The sequence below is a fragment of the Parus major genome, chromosome 1 (assembly GCF_001522545.3).
Source record: "Parus major isolate Abel chromosome 1, Parus_major1.1, whole genome shotgun sequence".
NCBI classification, from domain to species: domain Eukaryota; kingdom Metazoa; phylum Chordata; class Aves; order Passeriformes; family Paridae; genus Parus; species Parus major.
The window spans coordinates 109,707,929-109,725,771 of NC_031768.1; the positions used below are offsets into that span (position 1 = coordinate 109,707,929).

Below are 17,843 nucleotides of genomic sequence, written 5' to 3' on the forward strand. Positions count from 1 at the left end.
TGGCGGCTGGAAGATGGCGGCGGGCGGAGGCACCGCGGGGCGGCCCTGCGCGGCGTGGCTGCTGATCGCCGCCGCCGCCGCCCTCACCGCCGGTGAGTCAGGGACCGAGGGAGCCGGTTCGGCCCTTTAACGCAGCTCCCGGGGCGAAGGGCGGTTCCGCGGGCAGGACACGGCTCTGCCGCTCGCTGCCCACCCGGTTGGGAGCCGGGTTGGCGGCGGCCGAGGACTCCCGTCCTCACGGGAGGAAGGGTCGGTGTGCCGGGGACAAAGCCCCCGGGAGCCGGCGTGGGCAGGGCAGGGGGTGCCAGGGCAGTGATGCGCGGCGGCCCCGTGTCAGCGCTGGTTCCACAGAATCCATTAGCTTGGAAAAGATCCCCGAGATCATCGAGCCCGCCCTGGGACCGAGCACCACCGTGGCTTCTTCACTCCGGGGACGCGGGTGGCGCTTGTTGGGAGAGCCACGGGGTGACCGAGGAATGGGGAAACTGGACTTGTGGTAAACGACTTGATTCGGTCACTGGTGAAGTATTTCGGTAGAGGGGGAATTATGTCAGATGATGCGTTTATGACTCGTATAGGTGGAGAGTAGTCGCAGAACGGGTCGGCTTGGAAAGGGACCACAGTGGGGTCATCTGGTCCAGCCTCCCTGCTCGGGCAGGGTCATCCCAGAGCACATGGCACAGGATTGCGTCCAGATGGTTCTGGAATATTTCCAGGGAGGAGTACAGGGCTATGGGAGAGTGGCAGGAGTGATGCTTTACTACACTGTGGCTTATGTTCTCAGGGGGCACACTTCACTTGGACTCCAAAAGTTACACACATTTCTCATGCCAGCTCACTGTTTATAGATGCTGGGCATGGACAGTGAGGGAATATCCAGTATGTATGGATAATGATGGGTATCTTGGGCTGGCAGTACTTGCTTAACAGGTAAAAGTTTGTGAAGTACTTCAGTAGGAGACATTAAGAAGCCTGATGCCTCCTCAGTTCATGTGTCTGGAAAACTGTATAAAACTGTAAGTCCATCTGGGAAGAGGTTTATGAAGAAACTGTGCTGAGTGGTAAGGAACTCTAAAATTTATTTCATAGAATTTTAGAATTTGGCTTGGGACAAATCTTAAAGATTATTTTGTTCCAATCCCACTGCCTTGGGCAGGGAAATGTTTCACTAGACCAGATTTCTCAGAGCCCCATCCAGCCTGACCTTGAACACTTCCAGGGAAGGAGCATCCACAAGTTCACTGGTCAGCCTGTTCCAGTGCTTCCGTACCCTCACAGCAAAGAACTTCCTCTTAATACCTAATTCCTATTATTATTTCTCTTCCTAAATCTGTTCCCAAAGAGCATTGTTTGTATTTGTTTAAGATGACTGCATATTACAATAAAGAAGTAGAGATATTTAAGGCTTCCTGTGTATCTTCAGAGACAGTATTTAGGATTAAGTATATAGATATGAAATATGCATATATTGCAGTAAAACTGGTGTCTTTGGAACTACATATGAAGGCAAGAGAAGGAAGCATGTTTCCCCTGACCACAATGAAAGGTACAGCTAAAGTAATGCTATAGGTGGGTGGGAGTAGTAGATCATTGTAGAGGGTCTAATTTATTCCTGTGTTGGCTTCTTTCCTTGCACATCCTTAATCCTCGTGTCTGCTTTGAAAAGCAAGGTTTACATCTCTGCATGGGCACAAGTGATCAGAGTGCAGGCCCTTCCCCTCTTTTGCATACCCAAAGGAGTTTGGTGATAGGAAGGAAAAGATTACCTTCCCCTGAGTTTGGGGGTGCTAAGGAGTCCTGGGTAATCAGTGCTGTGCATTTCTTCTTGCCTGTGTCACTCAGGCTCCTGATGTTTTCTCAAGGACCTTCTCCCCGTTCCCTTTCCTCATGCTGGACTTTTCCCCTTGTGAGAGATTCAGAAATCAAAACCTGCCTTTTTTGGCAGGGCAGGAGTGGTGTTAGCAGAGGGCTGTAGCTGCTCCCTTGCTCAAGTGTGGCGTGTGGCTGGGTGATGTGCTGCACGCGTGGCTGCCGTGCCTTGTGCCTGCTCTTCTGCCTCTTCATATGCTCTGTGTCAGGTCTGCTCCTGTGGCAGGTAACCTGCAGTGAGACAGAAATATTGCTTAGGGTGCTGTGCAGGCCCCATTGAACACCACAGCCTGCTCTGCCAAGCCCGGTTGCTTCACAGATAAGCAGAGATAACAGAGTTCTAGGCTTGTTTTCGTATGTGCCCCTGCATGTGTGGGTTAGGAGCTCATCTTGCTTCTTTATGCTAGGTCGTCTGAAAACTCTGTTGCTTCATTTACTTGTAAGAATGAAGGATCATTGTCAAATGTGCTGTCTGTGGTTCTGGGGACATTTTGTAGTATAAGTATTTAATCTAGGTATAATCTCTTCTGTGCATGAGTGAGCCTGGAACAACCAGCCAAGAATATCAAGAAAATGGATTATTTTGCAATTGTGCATTTGTAAGCCATGTAATTATGGCTTAAAGTGGTATCCTGCCTGTGTTTGACATGAGGGTGGTTCCTGATTACTGCTGACAGTCTCAAAAAATGTCCAGATATTACTGGAAAGAATAATGATGGTCATTTTTTATTATTCTTTTTGATACCAACAAAGCTGGATCTTTTTTGAAATTTATTTTCTCCTACTACCCCTTTTAAACACACTCATCCAACTGCACGTGGGCACACACACATGGGTCAGTAACAAGAATAGCATTGAGATATTAAATAGCTCAAGTGTCTGTTGCTGCTTTGAGCTCACCAGCCCATTTCAATTGCTGCTTGAAATGTTTCCTGAAAATAACAGTGTAAGTCAGGGTTGCAGTGCTCACTTGTTCTTGTGCCAGGTTTAGTCAGAATTCCTGTAGTCACCCTCGTCAGAAACTGTTAGTCCTTTTAAGCTCAGCCCACTGGTGCTGCAGGTAGGAGAACTGCCTTGCCTGCACTGTTCAGTGGGCTCTGCAAAGGCAAAATCTGGATAGACTCTCAGCTCACCTTGTTTGCAGCAGCAGCAAGAAGTTCTTGAATATGTTGAAAAGTCTGTACCTTAATGTTTTGGTGATGAAATGAAATAAAATGGTCAGTTACTTCTTGGCCCCAGTCATCCAACAGTCTCAGTCTCTTACAATTGCCTGTGTAAGTAATAGCATGCATAGCTGTCTTGCTTGTTATCTGAATTAAAATTGATTGAATTAAACAGCAATTCCACTGCCTGTCTGTGGATGCATCTTGTCCTGACTAGTGCTGGATATCCTGTGTCCCATACAGAGTTGAGATGGAAGACCAAAAAAATGAAACCTAGTATTATGACGCAGATTTCTTTAAAGATTTTCGTCTGAGTAGTTTCTAAAAACTTAACTGTTTTTCTGGGGAAGTGCCATATAGATCATCATCAGGTCATCTATCCAAAGCTTATTATTAGCACCTGTAGTGGGAGTTGTCCAAGTGTGGTATGATGTGATGTGGTTTGATCATGTATGGCATACATTGCTCTTTCTACCACCTGCATGTATTTAACAAAATAAACAGCCTTGTATGCAAGAAAATACATTTTTTGAACTATTGAATGCTAACTCAGGATATCCTAGGAATACATCAGAAAGCTTCCAGCTTTCTGTATGAAAACATTTACATCCTTATGGCATATATTCTTTTTGTGTGTGTGTGTGTGTGGTTTGTTTGTATTACTTTAGCGGTCTGGGTTAGTGGAACCCCACAAGAAGTGATTAGCACAATGGAGAGGATGTGAATATATTGTGTAAGAGAAGGCTGTGCCAGGAGAGGACAAGAAGTTCTGAACTAGCTTTACTGCCAGCAAAGAGACTTGAGGAGCTCTTAACTGCAGTGATTCACTGTTATCTCTAACAGCAGTATTGTGGAAAAGCAAGTGTTTACTCAGATTAGGGTTTAGCAATAAGCAGCACCCATAGCACAGAAGATGTGGCAATGCATCCTAAGGCAGGGTTAACAGCAGTATTTTTTGCTGAGCAGGTTGAAAGTTTTTCCTCCCAATCTCTTTTATCTTTAAGGAGCCATTCTGTTACTTGTCCTGAATACGTTTGTTTTGTTTTCTCATCTGGGACAGAGTTCATTTTCCTCATAGTTTGGATGGTGCTAAGTTTTGAACTTGTAGGGAAAAGAGCCTCGATAACAATGTTTTGCATTGGCTTACATACCTCAAGGCCTTTTCTGTTTGTCACCCCTCCCTGACTGCCGGTGGGCTGGGGGTGCATGAGGAGTTGGGAGGGCATCACAGAAGGCATGGTCAGCAGTAAAAGCTGGGAAAAGAAGGAGGAAAGGGGCTGTTTGGAGTTACAGCATTTGTTTTCCAAGTCACTGTTATGCCTGACAGATCCCTGCTTTCCTGGAGATGGTGAACACCTGCCTGCTGATGGAAGTAGTGGGTGATGGCTTGTGCTTTGCCTGTAAAATTGTTTTAATCTCAACCCTGGAGTTTTTTCACTTTTACACTTCCAGTTCTCTCCCTGATTGCACCGGGGGTGTGAGCGAGGGGCTGCGCAGGGCTGAGCTGCCTGCTGGGTTTAGCCCACACTGCTTGTGTATTGTTCCCCTTGGCTGCTGAGCCTTTCACCTCCTGCATTTTTATGTGTCTGTTGAGTTGGCACTTTCCACTCGGTGCTGCTGCTAGGTTTTGGCTTGAAGTGCATAAAGAGAACTGGAAGGCTGTGGTTGTTCTTGTGAACTCTATTTCCTCCAACCCTGCAGAAAAAGATGCTTTGTGGTACATTACATTTACTGATGCTTAATGCATGTGGTGTTAAGGGGCATGAAGAGAACTTGCCCTGAAACATTGATTGTACCCTACCTTCAGTGTTTCAAATCAGACTGTGATTCTGATCCTTAATGCAAGGTTAAACTCTGGGCAATATAGCAGTTGTCAGTGGTTGGTGGCATTTTTAGTCCCGTGAGATGGAAGTAAATGAGCTCAGGTCATCTCCAGGTGGGTGAAATGGCCACTGCTGGAAGCGTTTAGAGTTGGCTGCAAGCCACCTGTTGTTCAGTAATGTGTTTTTGTGATGTGTGCAAGTGAAAGGTGGTGAACAGGGCTCCCTCTTGGTAATAAATTCCATAAAGCTGTATGTGCAGCAGGAGTTTTGAAGTCAGACTGGTTTCTGTGTCTCGAAGTGTTTAGATCAAGATCTTGCAGGATCTTGCTTGATGGGAGATGCTGCTCCATTCAGAGGAATGGCTCTAGAAATCACCACACGTGTAAACTGGGAAAGTTGATGTAGAGTGCCACAAGGAAGGCCATAAATTCTTCACAGAAGAAATGTTCCTGAGAAAAACCAGCTGCATCAGATCCTACTTGGTGCTTCCTAACCCTCCTCAGTTGTACAAAACAGTATACAGTGGACTGGGCTAGGGTGTTGGTCTAGTTTGAAAGAAAACAATGGTGAAAGGGCTGTTTTGAACACAGATTAGTTCCTGATCACATTCATCTCATTCTGAGTGTGCATGTGAGCTATTTAAATTGGCACCACCACTGACAAATTCTTGTGGAACAATGCTTTGAAATATTTAGCATGAGCTTTTCCTTTTGGTTTTGTGGTTGTGCTGCTGCAGGTTATAGCTGGTTACGAGTTTGCTCAGCAATTCAGTTAGCAAGTAAGTGTGAGATTGCTGCAAGCTTGGTGCCAGAGCTGGTTGCAGATGTTCAACAGTCCATGGATCTGTAAGGAATCTGGTCCTCCAAGGGCTTTGGATTTGCCTGAACTGCTGAAGTAAGTCTCTAGTCACACCAGAACAGATTGGCTGCATGAATACCATGTTAGCTGAGGAGGGTAATCACTTGGATGATGTAATTTCATCAAACTTCTTGCTCAGTTAGGTGGTAGGATTTTATTTAACAGGTTACAATTGAGTCTCTCTGTATACAGGAAAAAATCCTGTGCTCACCTTTCAGGCTGGTGGAAATACCAATACTTGGCAAGAGATGGACATGATTCTGGTTCAGCAATGATGAAGGTGGGAGTTACTGTTCACAGAATGCCACTAATACTTTAGATGGTTCAAAGTGGAGCTTTTACAGATGTTTCTTGGTGTGTATAGACTGAGTTGGTTGCAGCTTGGTGGATTGATTACTGAAAAAGGGCAGCTTCCTATGTCCGATATGTAGGTTTTGCACTGTATCTCCTCATGAAATTTGTGTATCCACATCCTAAATTCTACTGCCTTGTTTGTTTTGGAAATTGGTGATTCCCATGCTGCTAGTGATAGATTTTGCAAAAAGATGCTGCAATGCCATCAACAGTTGTCAACTTGAGTGGTATTTTTAACATAGTTTCACTTGAGATAGTATTAATAACCCAAAAAAAGAAAAAAGGCTGGAGGGAAGCTTTTGTCCCAGCCAGCAATATGTCAGCCTCAACTGTCCACTCCATGGGTTTGCATTTTGCTGCTGTTTCGTTGTGGTTTTCTTGTCTACAACTTCTGATCCTTAATACTCTCTTTTCCTTAGTAGTTGTGACAGTTTTAGTGGATTGCTATAGCAGTTTTAGGAAATGCTTGTGATGGTGGGATGCTTTTTTTATTCTCTCTACCATGTGTTGAGATGTCTACCCAGCTTCTCTCAGATCTAAGTAAGCTTCATTCCCTATTTGTGGGAAAAACCTGGTGTATTTCAAGGAGACTTTTCTGTCTTTTCTGCCTTTCTGTAATCTCAGTTCCCATTTTCTGGCATCTTTCCTTTTCCACAGAAAATAATGTGCTGTGTTTGTTAGTGACTCTGTTAGTATTGCAACATTAGAGGTAGAACAGCTGCCATCAGCTGTTCCAGTTACCCTTTGCACTTTGAACAGCTTTGCTTAACTTGCTCCCTTTGCGTTCTCCACTCTTTCTGTTTTGCTTTGTCACTAAGAACTGTTTACTTGGATTTGAATGCTTGTAAACTTACTTGGGCATGGAAGGAAAACCACTTCAGGGCTGTTGAGCAGAAAAATGTGATGTGTGGTTTGGAAAGTACCTGAGCTGCCGATTGGTGTCCCAGCCTGCAGCATAGGCAGGGAAGTGTTGCTTTGTGATCCCCAGGGAAAAGTACTAGAAGTAACTAGAAGTTACTTGCCTCAGGACTAAGTATCTGCCCAAACCTGACATATGACTGATGCTGTAATAGGAGCATGAAGCTGTGCAGCTACACTGCTTACTTGTTCATAGTTCTCAGCACCTTTACAAGCATCTCTGTTTTATGAGATGAGAGAGTGACATAGCAGTGAAATTATTTCCTCAGGACTGAACAAGAAATCTCTGGCCTGTCTGGCAAGGGAGCTCAGGCATTTTTTGCTGTTTCTCATGCTTGTTCTTCATTTCTGGTTAAAGCATGGGCTTTGAAAGAAAATCTCAGCATAGGTTCTTTTGCTGCTCCTTGGCAGAACAATGAGCATCTCTATGTCATATGGAGGAGAGCACGCCAAAAACTGGCCCTGCCGTGTAGGAGGAGAGGGAGGTACCAAAGTTTGGTGGCTCTGGAGATTTGTCTTTAAGTCCTGTCAGAGTAGGTGCATGGAGGTATGGAGGGCTGAGATACATGGATGTTATTGTCTGACATTGTTTGCCAGCTTAGCCACAGCCTGCTCAAGACTTCTCAATGAAACTGCTTTCCTTTCGCTTGGGGTGTCAAGATGCTGTTTTTTCCCTCCTTGGGTCAGGCAGAACTTAGCTCAATGTGCAGAGGCCAGGAGAAAGTGAATGTTGCATTAACAGATGCTTGTCTCTGCTTGGGGGAATGAAGGTTTCCAGCAGTGTGGTGACAGGAGGTGGTAGGTGTTTGTGGGCTGGGTGTCACAGCTGTGCTTTCTGGTTCCTGGAGCTGCAGGGTGCTGCAGGACCGGCTGTGTTACGGAGACAGGAAGCTCGCTTTCTTCCAGCAGCCTGGGTTACTTGACAGAATTGGCAACCTGGAGAGATGCTGTAGCAGCAGCTAAAAGCTCTGCTGGTGAATTGGCATTTGAGAGTGAAATTAAATTCTTCTGTCCTCCTTCAAGGCAATGGAATTTAGTTTTTGTTGCTTTGAAACTGAGATGTCAAGATTGGTTGGTGTGTTTCTGTCTACTCCTTATTTCTGTAGCTGGTGGTGCTTTTTGTCCTGTGTAAATGCATGCAGTGCAGACATCAGGGTCGTGGTGACAGGGGGGCTGCAGGGACAGTCTCCATGAGGAGGGGCTGGACACATGTGGCTGCTTAATACTTGTGTGTTGTCATCCTTATGAGGTACACCTTGTTTTGCTCCCAGGTGGAACTGCTGGCATGGGTTCTACTTTTCTGTTAAGGCTAAACAATGTGAAGGAATTCTTTGTGTGGAAATTGTATCCAGAATCTGGGTGCTTTAATAGATCTTGTGCAGTTTCAGAGGAATGATTTTGGCACGTCTGCTAAGGCAGGAAGGCTAAGGTTTCTCCACCAGGTGTTTTATCCTCAGTGAAGAAATGGTCTATGGAGACATAAGTGCCTGTAGTTGCAGTTGGGGACTATAACTTTGTTCTGGCTTTCTGGGATGTTTTGTAGGGGTTTGGTTGCTATTGTTTCATGCTGCTTGTACAGAGCAACTGCTTTGTGGGAGAAAGAACTAAATGCCATGCAACCATAGTTGAGAATGCTGTCAACAGTAGATGTCTCACAAGACACTTAGCATTGAGTAAGAGTATTTGTTAATGAAAGCACTGATTTTCAAGTGTGTATTGGTTTTGTGACTTAAGACCCATAGTCATTAGAAAAAAACACATCTTCCTTTCTGATGAAACTTCTGAGCTGCTGGGGAGACCAGAGTGACGATACTGAAACACTGAATTTTCTGTCATTTTATCAAGGCCTTTCTTCCATAAGCGACTTCATTTCTAAATTGTAAACATGGCTGTATTACTAGGTGTCTTTGAGAGAAGCAAAGCAAATGACTTGTATTAATTAATAAACTGATGATTAGCCATTTCAAGAGGAGGAGAGTGACACTATTCCTGGTGTAGGATGGGAACTGTAGCAGCCATAAGCATCCAGTATTTAGCAATCTGATTAGAGTTTCCATGTGGTCTGTGTTTGTGCTGGTGGAAATAAGATGCCTGTGATTACAGTGTTAGCTGTTTGCATTCTTGGTTTGTTAGGTCTCCTGGTGATAAAACTGAGTTGAATCCAGCAAAATTAAGTTTATTTTGGTGTGTCCACAGTCTTAATTAACAGAACGTTTTCATTGGATCCAAGATCTCAGTAGAAACAGTGGTCTGCAAAGAAATATTAATTATCTATATGTTAATTAGTGTAAAACTTGAACACACAGAAGGATTTCTTTGTGATACACTATGAGAACAAATGGTCAACCATATTTCTACATTAAAAACGTAGACTAAAAATAATCCTTGCCCAAAATATTTTCTTACAAATCACTATGAGGCAAGTGTAATCAACCAGGGGTTACAAGTAAAAGTAGGAGAAGATGACTTCAGTTTTAAAAGGCATTGATCTCCAAGCACTGGTAGCTTAGTCGCTGCTGGATTCATACAGATGCAGTTATCACAGGCTTTGGAGGGCTCAAAGGAAATGAAGGGATCTTGCAGGTTTTGAGCAGATCCTCCCATGCCTGAGGGACAGCCTTTAGAAGGAGGTGCTACAGTTTGGATTTGAAGAGGTTTGGATGAGACCAGTGCTGTAATGGTGGCTGGGGGCAAGAGTCTCTTGACACTGAAACAGGGATGGGTGCTTGGTGTCATTTCCACTTCATGGAAGGAAGCAGTGATCTTGCATATGGAATGTCCCTCTCTTCTTAGGATCACCCTTGGGGCAGCTTGGCTACCAGGAACTGCACTACTTTTACTGGTCTGTTACTGTCCATATGTGCAGAACAAAAAGGATGTCACAATAATGAAGGCCAAGATACAAACTGGAGGTTTTACTCTGGAGTCAGTTGAACTGGTGACTGGAAACTCGGAAAGAACTCTGGGAAGAGTTCAAAGTGAGAGGTGCTGCACAGGTGTTGAGTTGGAGAGACACGTGGCAGGTCCATGGTGGTAAAAGCAGTTGTGGAGGGCTCTGAGCTCTGCTTTAGTCCCATTTAGTGTGAGCTGACAACTTAGCATTGACAAAGATGTCAGACTGAGGCTGTTCTTTGAACATGAGGAGACAGATCCTGAGCAGAGACGCAGATCTGAGTAGTCAGTGCAGTGATGGGAGCTTAAACTTGTTTTGCAGATGAGATCTCTGAGGCGAGATACTGAGAAAAGAGAGACCTGAGAATAGAGAGAGTGTTGATGAAGAATGGAGATCCATGATGGGAAAAATAAGAAAATATTAGTAAGTAAGGTTAGAAAGTTAGTAAGAATATGAGCGTGTTATCCTGTTTCAAGATCAGGAGGATTGTCTGGGAAGGAAGACGTGGATGGAGAATTTTCATTGCAGTGTGGGGGTTGAAAATGGAGCTGGAGAGAGTTATTGTAGTTGGAGTAAAACTGCTTGAATAACACTAGAGATTTAAAAGAAATGGCTGAAGAGGCACAGGTGAGTTTTTTTAAAAATTATTTTGATGATAGCTGAGAAAATAGAACCGCTTTTCTGTTGAAAAGAGTAAAAGCAGCTGAAGGCTAGATGAGATGTTCAGAAGGAAATACTGGGGCTACAGGCAGTTGGAAAGGGTGAAGAGATCAAGGAAGATGCATTGGAGAAGAGCAAATGTTTATTTTTGCCCTATGTACCTTGCTGACCTTCTTAAAGTACTCCTCTCTCAGACGGTTTCCTGTGATCATTTTTTCATCTTGAGAGAAACTAAGGCTGAGTAAGCTTAAGGAATAGAGCAGTGTGTAAGTGTGACTGAAATATGACTCAAAATGCAACTTTCTCCAAATGGAATATTTAAATAGGTGGAGGAGCTGGAAGGTGAATGTAATCCTGGTAAATGTGGAAAGAGGAGGAAAGGAGATAGAGCTGGAGATGATCCATGTGGATTTTATTATGACAGAGGAGGCCAAAGAGTTCAAGGTAGTGGGAACAGCCAACATATCAGTAAAAGTATGGGTTTAGAGGGCTGAGGGTGAACAAATCTTGTGGCCTCTCTACCAAACAGGTTATAATTTAAGGAGCCTTTGTCTCATGCTGTAAGACAACAGAAGCAGGAAAAATATTTTCGAAGCAGTGAAAAAGGCAGAGGGAAAATCAGCGAAGAAGAACATGAAATTGAGCCAAAAATAGGACAGATGAAAATTAAACTTGATAGAAATATCTGTACAGGATTACACAGTTCCTTCCCAGACTAAGGAGGGAGAAGTCTTTTTTTTTTTTTTTTTTTTGCTTCACTACAGTTCTAGTGAGTTAGAACAGTGACTTCTTTAGATTTAGACAGATCTGTGCTACCCACTGCCTGTGTGTGGCAAGGAGTTCTCTGTACCATGTACAAGCAGACAATGTCTGTGCAGACTCTTTTCTTCCTACACGAATACTGAGGGCATCTTGCTTGTTTTATGCTTGAAAGGGAGGTTTGTTATGCGGTTTGGACTTAGTACAATGGATTTTATTTTATTTTTCTTTTCTACACCATTAACTGGGAAAAATACATAAAGCACAGCAGCTCTCAGTTCATTTAATTTGGTTGCTAGAAGTCTTTGTATGTTCCAAATAAATATTTGGTAGTTGTTTTACAAAAGAATATTTTTTTGGCCCATAGTCAGAATATGTACAGGAGAAAGGAAGCTCTGATAGAATCTTATGATGAAAATTCACCACCCCTGCTCTCCATCCTCCTTGGGGTGCTTTTTCTCTTGGAAATAAGAGCAGTGATTACAGGAGAATCTGAAGTATCAAGAGATAACCTAAGAGATGGGACTGAGGAGTCAGTGAATTTTGGAAGTGAATAGTATTGACTCTGAACAGCAGAATTAATGAATAGTGGTTTCTTCTGGTTTTGGTTATTGCAATTACTGTGATGTGCTCAATTCTCCCACCCATGCTTGCACGCTCGTTCTGTCAGATGTTTGAAGGCTTCTGAGCTGGTTGCTATCACTGAGTTAAAACTCAAACCTCATGATTTAAGGTTTGGTTGGCCTAGTTCAGGCTACTTTATTCAAAGCTGAGAAACAAATCGGCTGGAGTACTGATGGAGCAGGAACGTTTGTTCTCCTTTTCTAACAAGGGTATTTAAGGTACTGCAGCCCAGAAACATAGAATCCTATGAACAGAAGTAGATGGCTGTTACCATCTCTATGCTGAAAATCATGGTTTAATAAAAATCAAAACTTATATTTGAGGTACCAGGAACACACATGTGCACCCACCCACACTGACTAGACAAGATTTTTGTTTTCACGTGGATGTGACATGAACCCTGACAGACATTCTCTTGTTATGTCACAAGATCATACTTTGTTTTTGTACATAAATCTGAATGAATGTAGAGATGTATCTGCTTAAATCTGGATAGGGATTGTACATTGGCAGTTTAGAAGGTTCCAGATAAAGAATATCTTCAATATGTTTTCCAAATCATGATGAATTCTATTTACTTATTAGGAAAACTACCAGTACAAGCACAATATTAACCTTGATTACTTTAAATTTGGAGTGTGTTTGTTGCCTGCTTGCTGTTTTGACTGTGCATAAGGTAGAAAAAAAATTAAACTGCTCTCATGCTTCTAAACTGTAACCGAGTGATTATTTGTGAGGCCTTGCACATACAGACCTTGGAGCATGGCAAAGAGCAGGAATAGATGGCATAACTGGGAGCGAGAAAAGTTTGTTCCTCAGCTTTCTGGAGGTTAGCTTTTGTTTTACCTACAGCTAGGAAAAACTGGAGATATGAACAAAATGTATGACAGAGAGGAAACTGAGTGTAATAGCTGGGCTGGGTTGTTAAGTTCCTCTGATGAGGCTTAATTGTTACAATGCCTGCCGTCAGCTGGTACAAAAGAGTTTTAAACTCCTCCTTTGCACCATAGTATTGGCTTCCACAAAGTGTTGCAGAGGAAACATCTGTGAGTGGAAAACATCCTGTCACAGATAATACAAGGAAGGAAGGAGAAGTGAGTATATGCTTGGCCTGCTCTATACTTCTTTGATGGCAGGTATAATGCCATGTCTGTTCAATCACTCGATGTAGGAGTTATTGATGCCTCTTCTCTTCTGCCCTTCTAGGCAGTGTGACATGAACTTCCTGATCCTCAAAGCAGCACTGATGTGTCTCGTTCTTCTCCTTTCTTCTCTTTGCCTTTCCCATGCAGTCCAAGTATCAGCAGTAGAGGTCAACACCCCGGAGGAGATGTTTGTGGAGAACGGGACGGACGCAAAGCTCCCATGCACGTTCACATCCGTAGAAGTGATCAGCAGTGCAGCATCTGTCTCCTGGAGCTTTCAACCTGAGGGAGCAGCCACTCGTATCTCAGTAAGCAGTGGCTGGAGGGGAACAGACCTGGGAGGGGAGACTGGGATAGTTGAGCAGCGGTTGTCTAGTTGGTTCTAAGGAGCAAGCACATATGGCTTCCACCCTCCTTTGTGTGCCTTATCTCCATCACTCTGATTTTAGGGGGCTTTTTTAGAGTTGTATGAAAATATTGCAGTCTTCTAGATCTCTGCCAAGACACACACCAAGGAGTGTGCAGCTACCACAAACACTAGGTAGTCTGTTAGTCTTAGGAGAGGGATGTTGGTATGGAAGCTGTATGTATGAAGTAGATGAGCATCTAGGAATTTTGTAAATTCTCTATCCTTTTGCATTTCACTGAATGTAGCAGTCACAGAATTTGAATTACCACTGTAATTGCAGTGTTACATTGTGTATTGTGCATGTTGTTTATTTTGCTTCTGTACTGTATAGCCTCTGCTTGAAAGGGTTTAAAATAAGACCAGTCTCTGGTTTCAGAGCAGAACTGAGTAGCTCAAATCAGTAAGCAGTTACATTCTCATATTATAGTTACTTGATAAGTGAAAAATCAGGCTAGCAAGGAACTTAGGCAAATAATATTTGTCATTGCTCAGTTACTGTATGTTGGGCCCAAGTGGGCTCAGATCCTTTGGATGTAAATCTTCAAAGAAATGGCTTTGGTAGGTTGATAGCTGTCTTCTTCCTCTTCTTCCTCAGACACTTGTGCCTCTTTCTTGTACCTTGTCCTCAGTGAGAATTTAGAGGAAACAGAAAAAGGAACTGTGGGATAGCTTTGAGGATGTGGGGTTAGCAGGTTGCTCATCCTGTTTGTGTTTGTCTCCTTCCCTGCAGACATGAGCTCTAGGAGCTATTCAGTGCTCAGAGCAGAGATGGTCAAAACCAGTGTGTGAGCATCTTGCTCAGTATATAGAGCTCTGAGGAACAAGCTTCTGAACTCTTAGTGAAATAAATATTTAGTTTTGAAGAGGGAGCTCTTCCCATTGGGAATCCAAAGCAGTAGTTGGGCAGAAGCTTACGGAAGTAGAGCATATTTCCTGCCAGTGTTGAACAGGATGGGTGAAGAGAAGCCATCTGTTTGTGTGTTTCCCGTTCCCCATAAATCCTGTTGTGCCATTCCCTTTCTGCATCACTGTTCGGTCTTAGGAATAGAGCTTCAGCATATAACATTCCTTTTGGGATTGAAGTCCGTTCAGATATTCCACCTGGATGTAGTTGTCAGCACAACTGAAAGAAAAGCAAATTGTCTTTGAGCAGAAGTGACCCAGCACAATTTGATGTTAATTCCCTGTTTCTTTTGAGGGTCTGGGGAAGGTGTAGAGGGGATGTTTATGAGCCCGAGTCGTGGCATTGCACAGCTTGGTGGGTGTGAGTTTGAAAGATCAATCTCATGATCACCTTATGTCTGAGCTAAGCCCATGCATCTCTTGACAAGGATGGTCCTGTGCCCCTTTAGAATCACACTGGCAATCTTGTGGCCATGTGGTGAGGCTGACTCAACTGTGAGCTTCCCCTGATTGTCCCCTTCCCTCACCCTGTATTCCAAAGAAGTTTCATCTCACTCCACCATAGGCAAGGGATGGCTTGAGTAACTTAGCTTGTATTTTGGGACTTATTTTACTTTGTGATTTCTGCTCCCCCAGGTGAGGTCATCTAGAGAGCTGAGGAACCTGCCTCTGGCATTCTAGACTTCCAGTGGGATGACTTCCCCTGTGCACAGGGGTGTGGTAATGCAGTGCTACTGTGCTAAAAGTTACAATCCAGCTGGAAAAGCTGCAGGCTGATCCAGAATCCCTCCTAAATGTTGGCAGCTGACTGTGTGCTTGCCAGCTTTCTACCACAAGAAATACTTTGTTGAATTTATGTTAATCTGTAGACAACAAATAAGATTAATGGCAGCAGGACAGATGGCCATGATGTGCACATACCTGATCTGGACAAGATCCAAAGATCTTGTTCAAAGAAAAAGATTTGTGCTGCTAAGTGATAAGGCCTGATATTCAGAGTGCAGGTCTGATAGAGAGGGTGCTGGAATTGCAAGCCTGAGATCAAGGGCAGGAAAATGAAAAGGGATAGGAGGTGACTTGAATGGAAATATAACTGTCTTGTAGGCAGTCTGTTCTGTGGCAGAGACACTGCTTTGTAAATAAGGCAGGAGAAAGAGGAAGCTGGAATATTGTCCTAAATTTCTTTCATTGTTCTCTGGAGACTGAAATGAAGGGAATTCAGTTTGATTCTTGATTAGGTTTGTTTTGCTGTCTTGCAGGATATCCAATTAAGAAAGGATGTGCTCTTGCAATTCTTCTGCAGCCTTGAGGCCTCACTTAGGGTATCCCATGTGTTTGAAAGCAGAGTTGTCCTGTAGAAGTCTATGCACTTCTACTGCTTTAAATTACAGTTCTGGGCAGGTATAGTTAGGAAATACTCAGTTCCTCCTTGGTCTGTACTAAAAAGGTTTATTCTTCAGAAATTTTTTGTTGTGTATAGGGAGTGCAGAGCCAATGTGCAGCTTAGTCACTTAAAAACTGGGAAAGTTATATTTAGTTACCTGAAGGTTTCTGGAAAACAGCTAGATGTACTCTAAATTGGTCATGGGATTTTCTGAGGGGGTGGAAGGAAGGGAGAGTGTTGCATGTTAATTTAGCTGCACTTCAGTTGCAAGTAACACAGCAAAACACAAGATGAGAAACTTGATATCCTTTTTCTGCTAGGATGCAGGCAGCTTCCTGTGCCTGAAAGATAGATGGCTGCATTCCAGGACTCTTCTGTCCTTTAATTATTACCAGGTTACCAGGTTTTTTTTTCTCTTTCCCCTACCTTCTTTTCTGCAAAACTGTGTCCCCTGCAAAACAGAGGAAAAAAAAACCCAGCCCATCCAACCACAAAACAAATCAAAACCAACAGAAAACTGAAACTTGCAGTCTCTTGTGCTGTTATGGTTGAGGTGTAAGCATGGTTATGTGATCAAGAGGCAACAAGGCTGACTGAAGTGATGAAGCAGGAGGATAAAAACCTCACCTGCTGGCTGTGTGTAACACAGTTGGCTCTGGGAGAATGCTGTAATAGTGGGAGAAGCATGGTAGCTCCGTACTTGCTAATTGGATTGTTCTTATATCCTCTTTTCCTTGACTGCAGTTTTTCTATTACTCTAATGGGAAGTCATACCCTGGAAAGGACATACCATTTAAAGACAGGATCACTTGGGCTGGAGATCTTAACAAGAAAGATGCTTCTATCACTATATCAAACATGCAGTTCCGGGACAACGGCACGTACATTTGCGATGTCAAGAACCCACCTGACATTGTTGTCAAACCAGGAGAAATCCGAGTTAGAGTTGTGGAGAAAGGTATTCATTCACCCTATATGATTTTTTTTTCCCTTCTTGTTTTTTTTCCCCCTCCATTTCTTGTTTAAATCATTTTTTTGGGGGGTGGGGGAGTAGCCTGGAGGGAATAATTGCTTTTTTAATTCTCTTCTTCCAGATCCTAATAATGAAACCAGTATCTGTCAGCTGTTTAAAAACTGTATGTCATACCCTTTCCTCTCTGCCCACTAATTCCTGTGGTTTAAACAATTCTTAGGAAAAGCTGATGGAAAGGCTTGATGAAAACACGTCTTCTCATTTTGAAGTCCTGTGAATATATTTGCTGCATTATGCTACATCAAGGGTTAGGGTGACTTATGAAATCTAGTGAGCAAGGAGAAAAAGCAGCAGACTCTTCATTTTGAAACCCTTCTGGTATATTTAATGGAATGCAAATCTATAAATCTGGTCCAAACATACAGAAAGCGAAATGCTACTGTGTTCCATGCAAAGGTGTTTGTGTTGAATGTGCATTCAGTCTCTTACTCAGGTGTTCTTAAAAAATCCATGGTGGCTCTTACAAACTTCAGGGCCTGGCTACTTGCAATCACATGAGGCTTATGGTTAGCATTTGGTAACATTTGTCACAGGTCAAGAGCACTAAGATTCTGTTTGTCAATTTGGCTCTTTATTTCCCTTGATCATCCAAAACATTTGATTGTTCCACCTCAGCTGGAGGTCATCCAAAATATGATGTTCTTCCTACAATGAAATAATTATTACAGTAATTGCATTACCAAATTTATAATTTAGGAAGGACAGGAATAAATGTTGAATTCATAAATGGCAGTGCTGATGCAGCTATTCCATTAGTTTTAGTATGTTAGGGCAGATACGTATCCCATGTGTGTGTCCCACTTGGAGTGATACTGCTGCTAGGGCAGGGGTGTACCCCTGCTCATGAGGTCATTCCATATTCTTACATAGGCAAGGTCTCTAATTTTTCTCTTCATGGAACAGTTTGGGTTGGGTGGGACCTCTGGAGGTCCAACCATCACTTAGAACTTTCTGTTTCTTGGAAGTTTGAAGGCTATATAAAATTGGGTCTGTTTATTTTCTCGCAATGATAGTCACTATGAAGAAGCAGTAAAGCAATTGCCGGTTT

General features: G+C 43.2%; 1 protein-coding gene across 9 annotated transcripts in view; it reads left to right on the top strand.

Moving 5' to 3' along the window:
• Positions 1 to 6: 6 nt before the first annotated feature.
• The window catches only part of MPZL1 (myelin protein zero like 1), a 33,343-nt gene continuing 15,506 nt past the window's right edge, over positions 7 to 17,843 (top strand). For 6 of the 9 annotated variants that reach the window (XM_033518763.1, XM_033518756.1, XM_033518770.1 and 3 more), the window contains exons 1-3: positions 301 to 496; positions 13,214 to 13,374; positions 16,507 to 16,720. In XM_033518763.1, the coding sequence (XP_033374654.1) occupies positions 316 to 496; positions 13,214 to 13,374; positions 16,507 to 16,720 (556 nt within the window). In that variant the 5' untranslated portion in view covers positions 301 to 315. Of the gene's footprint in view, positions 93 to 300; positions 497 to 5,659; positions 5,750 to 13,213; positions 13,375 to 16,506; positions 16,721 to 17,843 lie in introns of those variants that run through there. The other 3 variants (XM_033518775.1, XM_015631087.3, XM_015631098.3) reach the window with 2 other exon arrangements.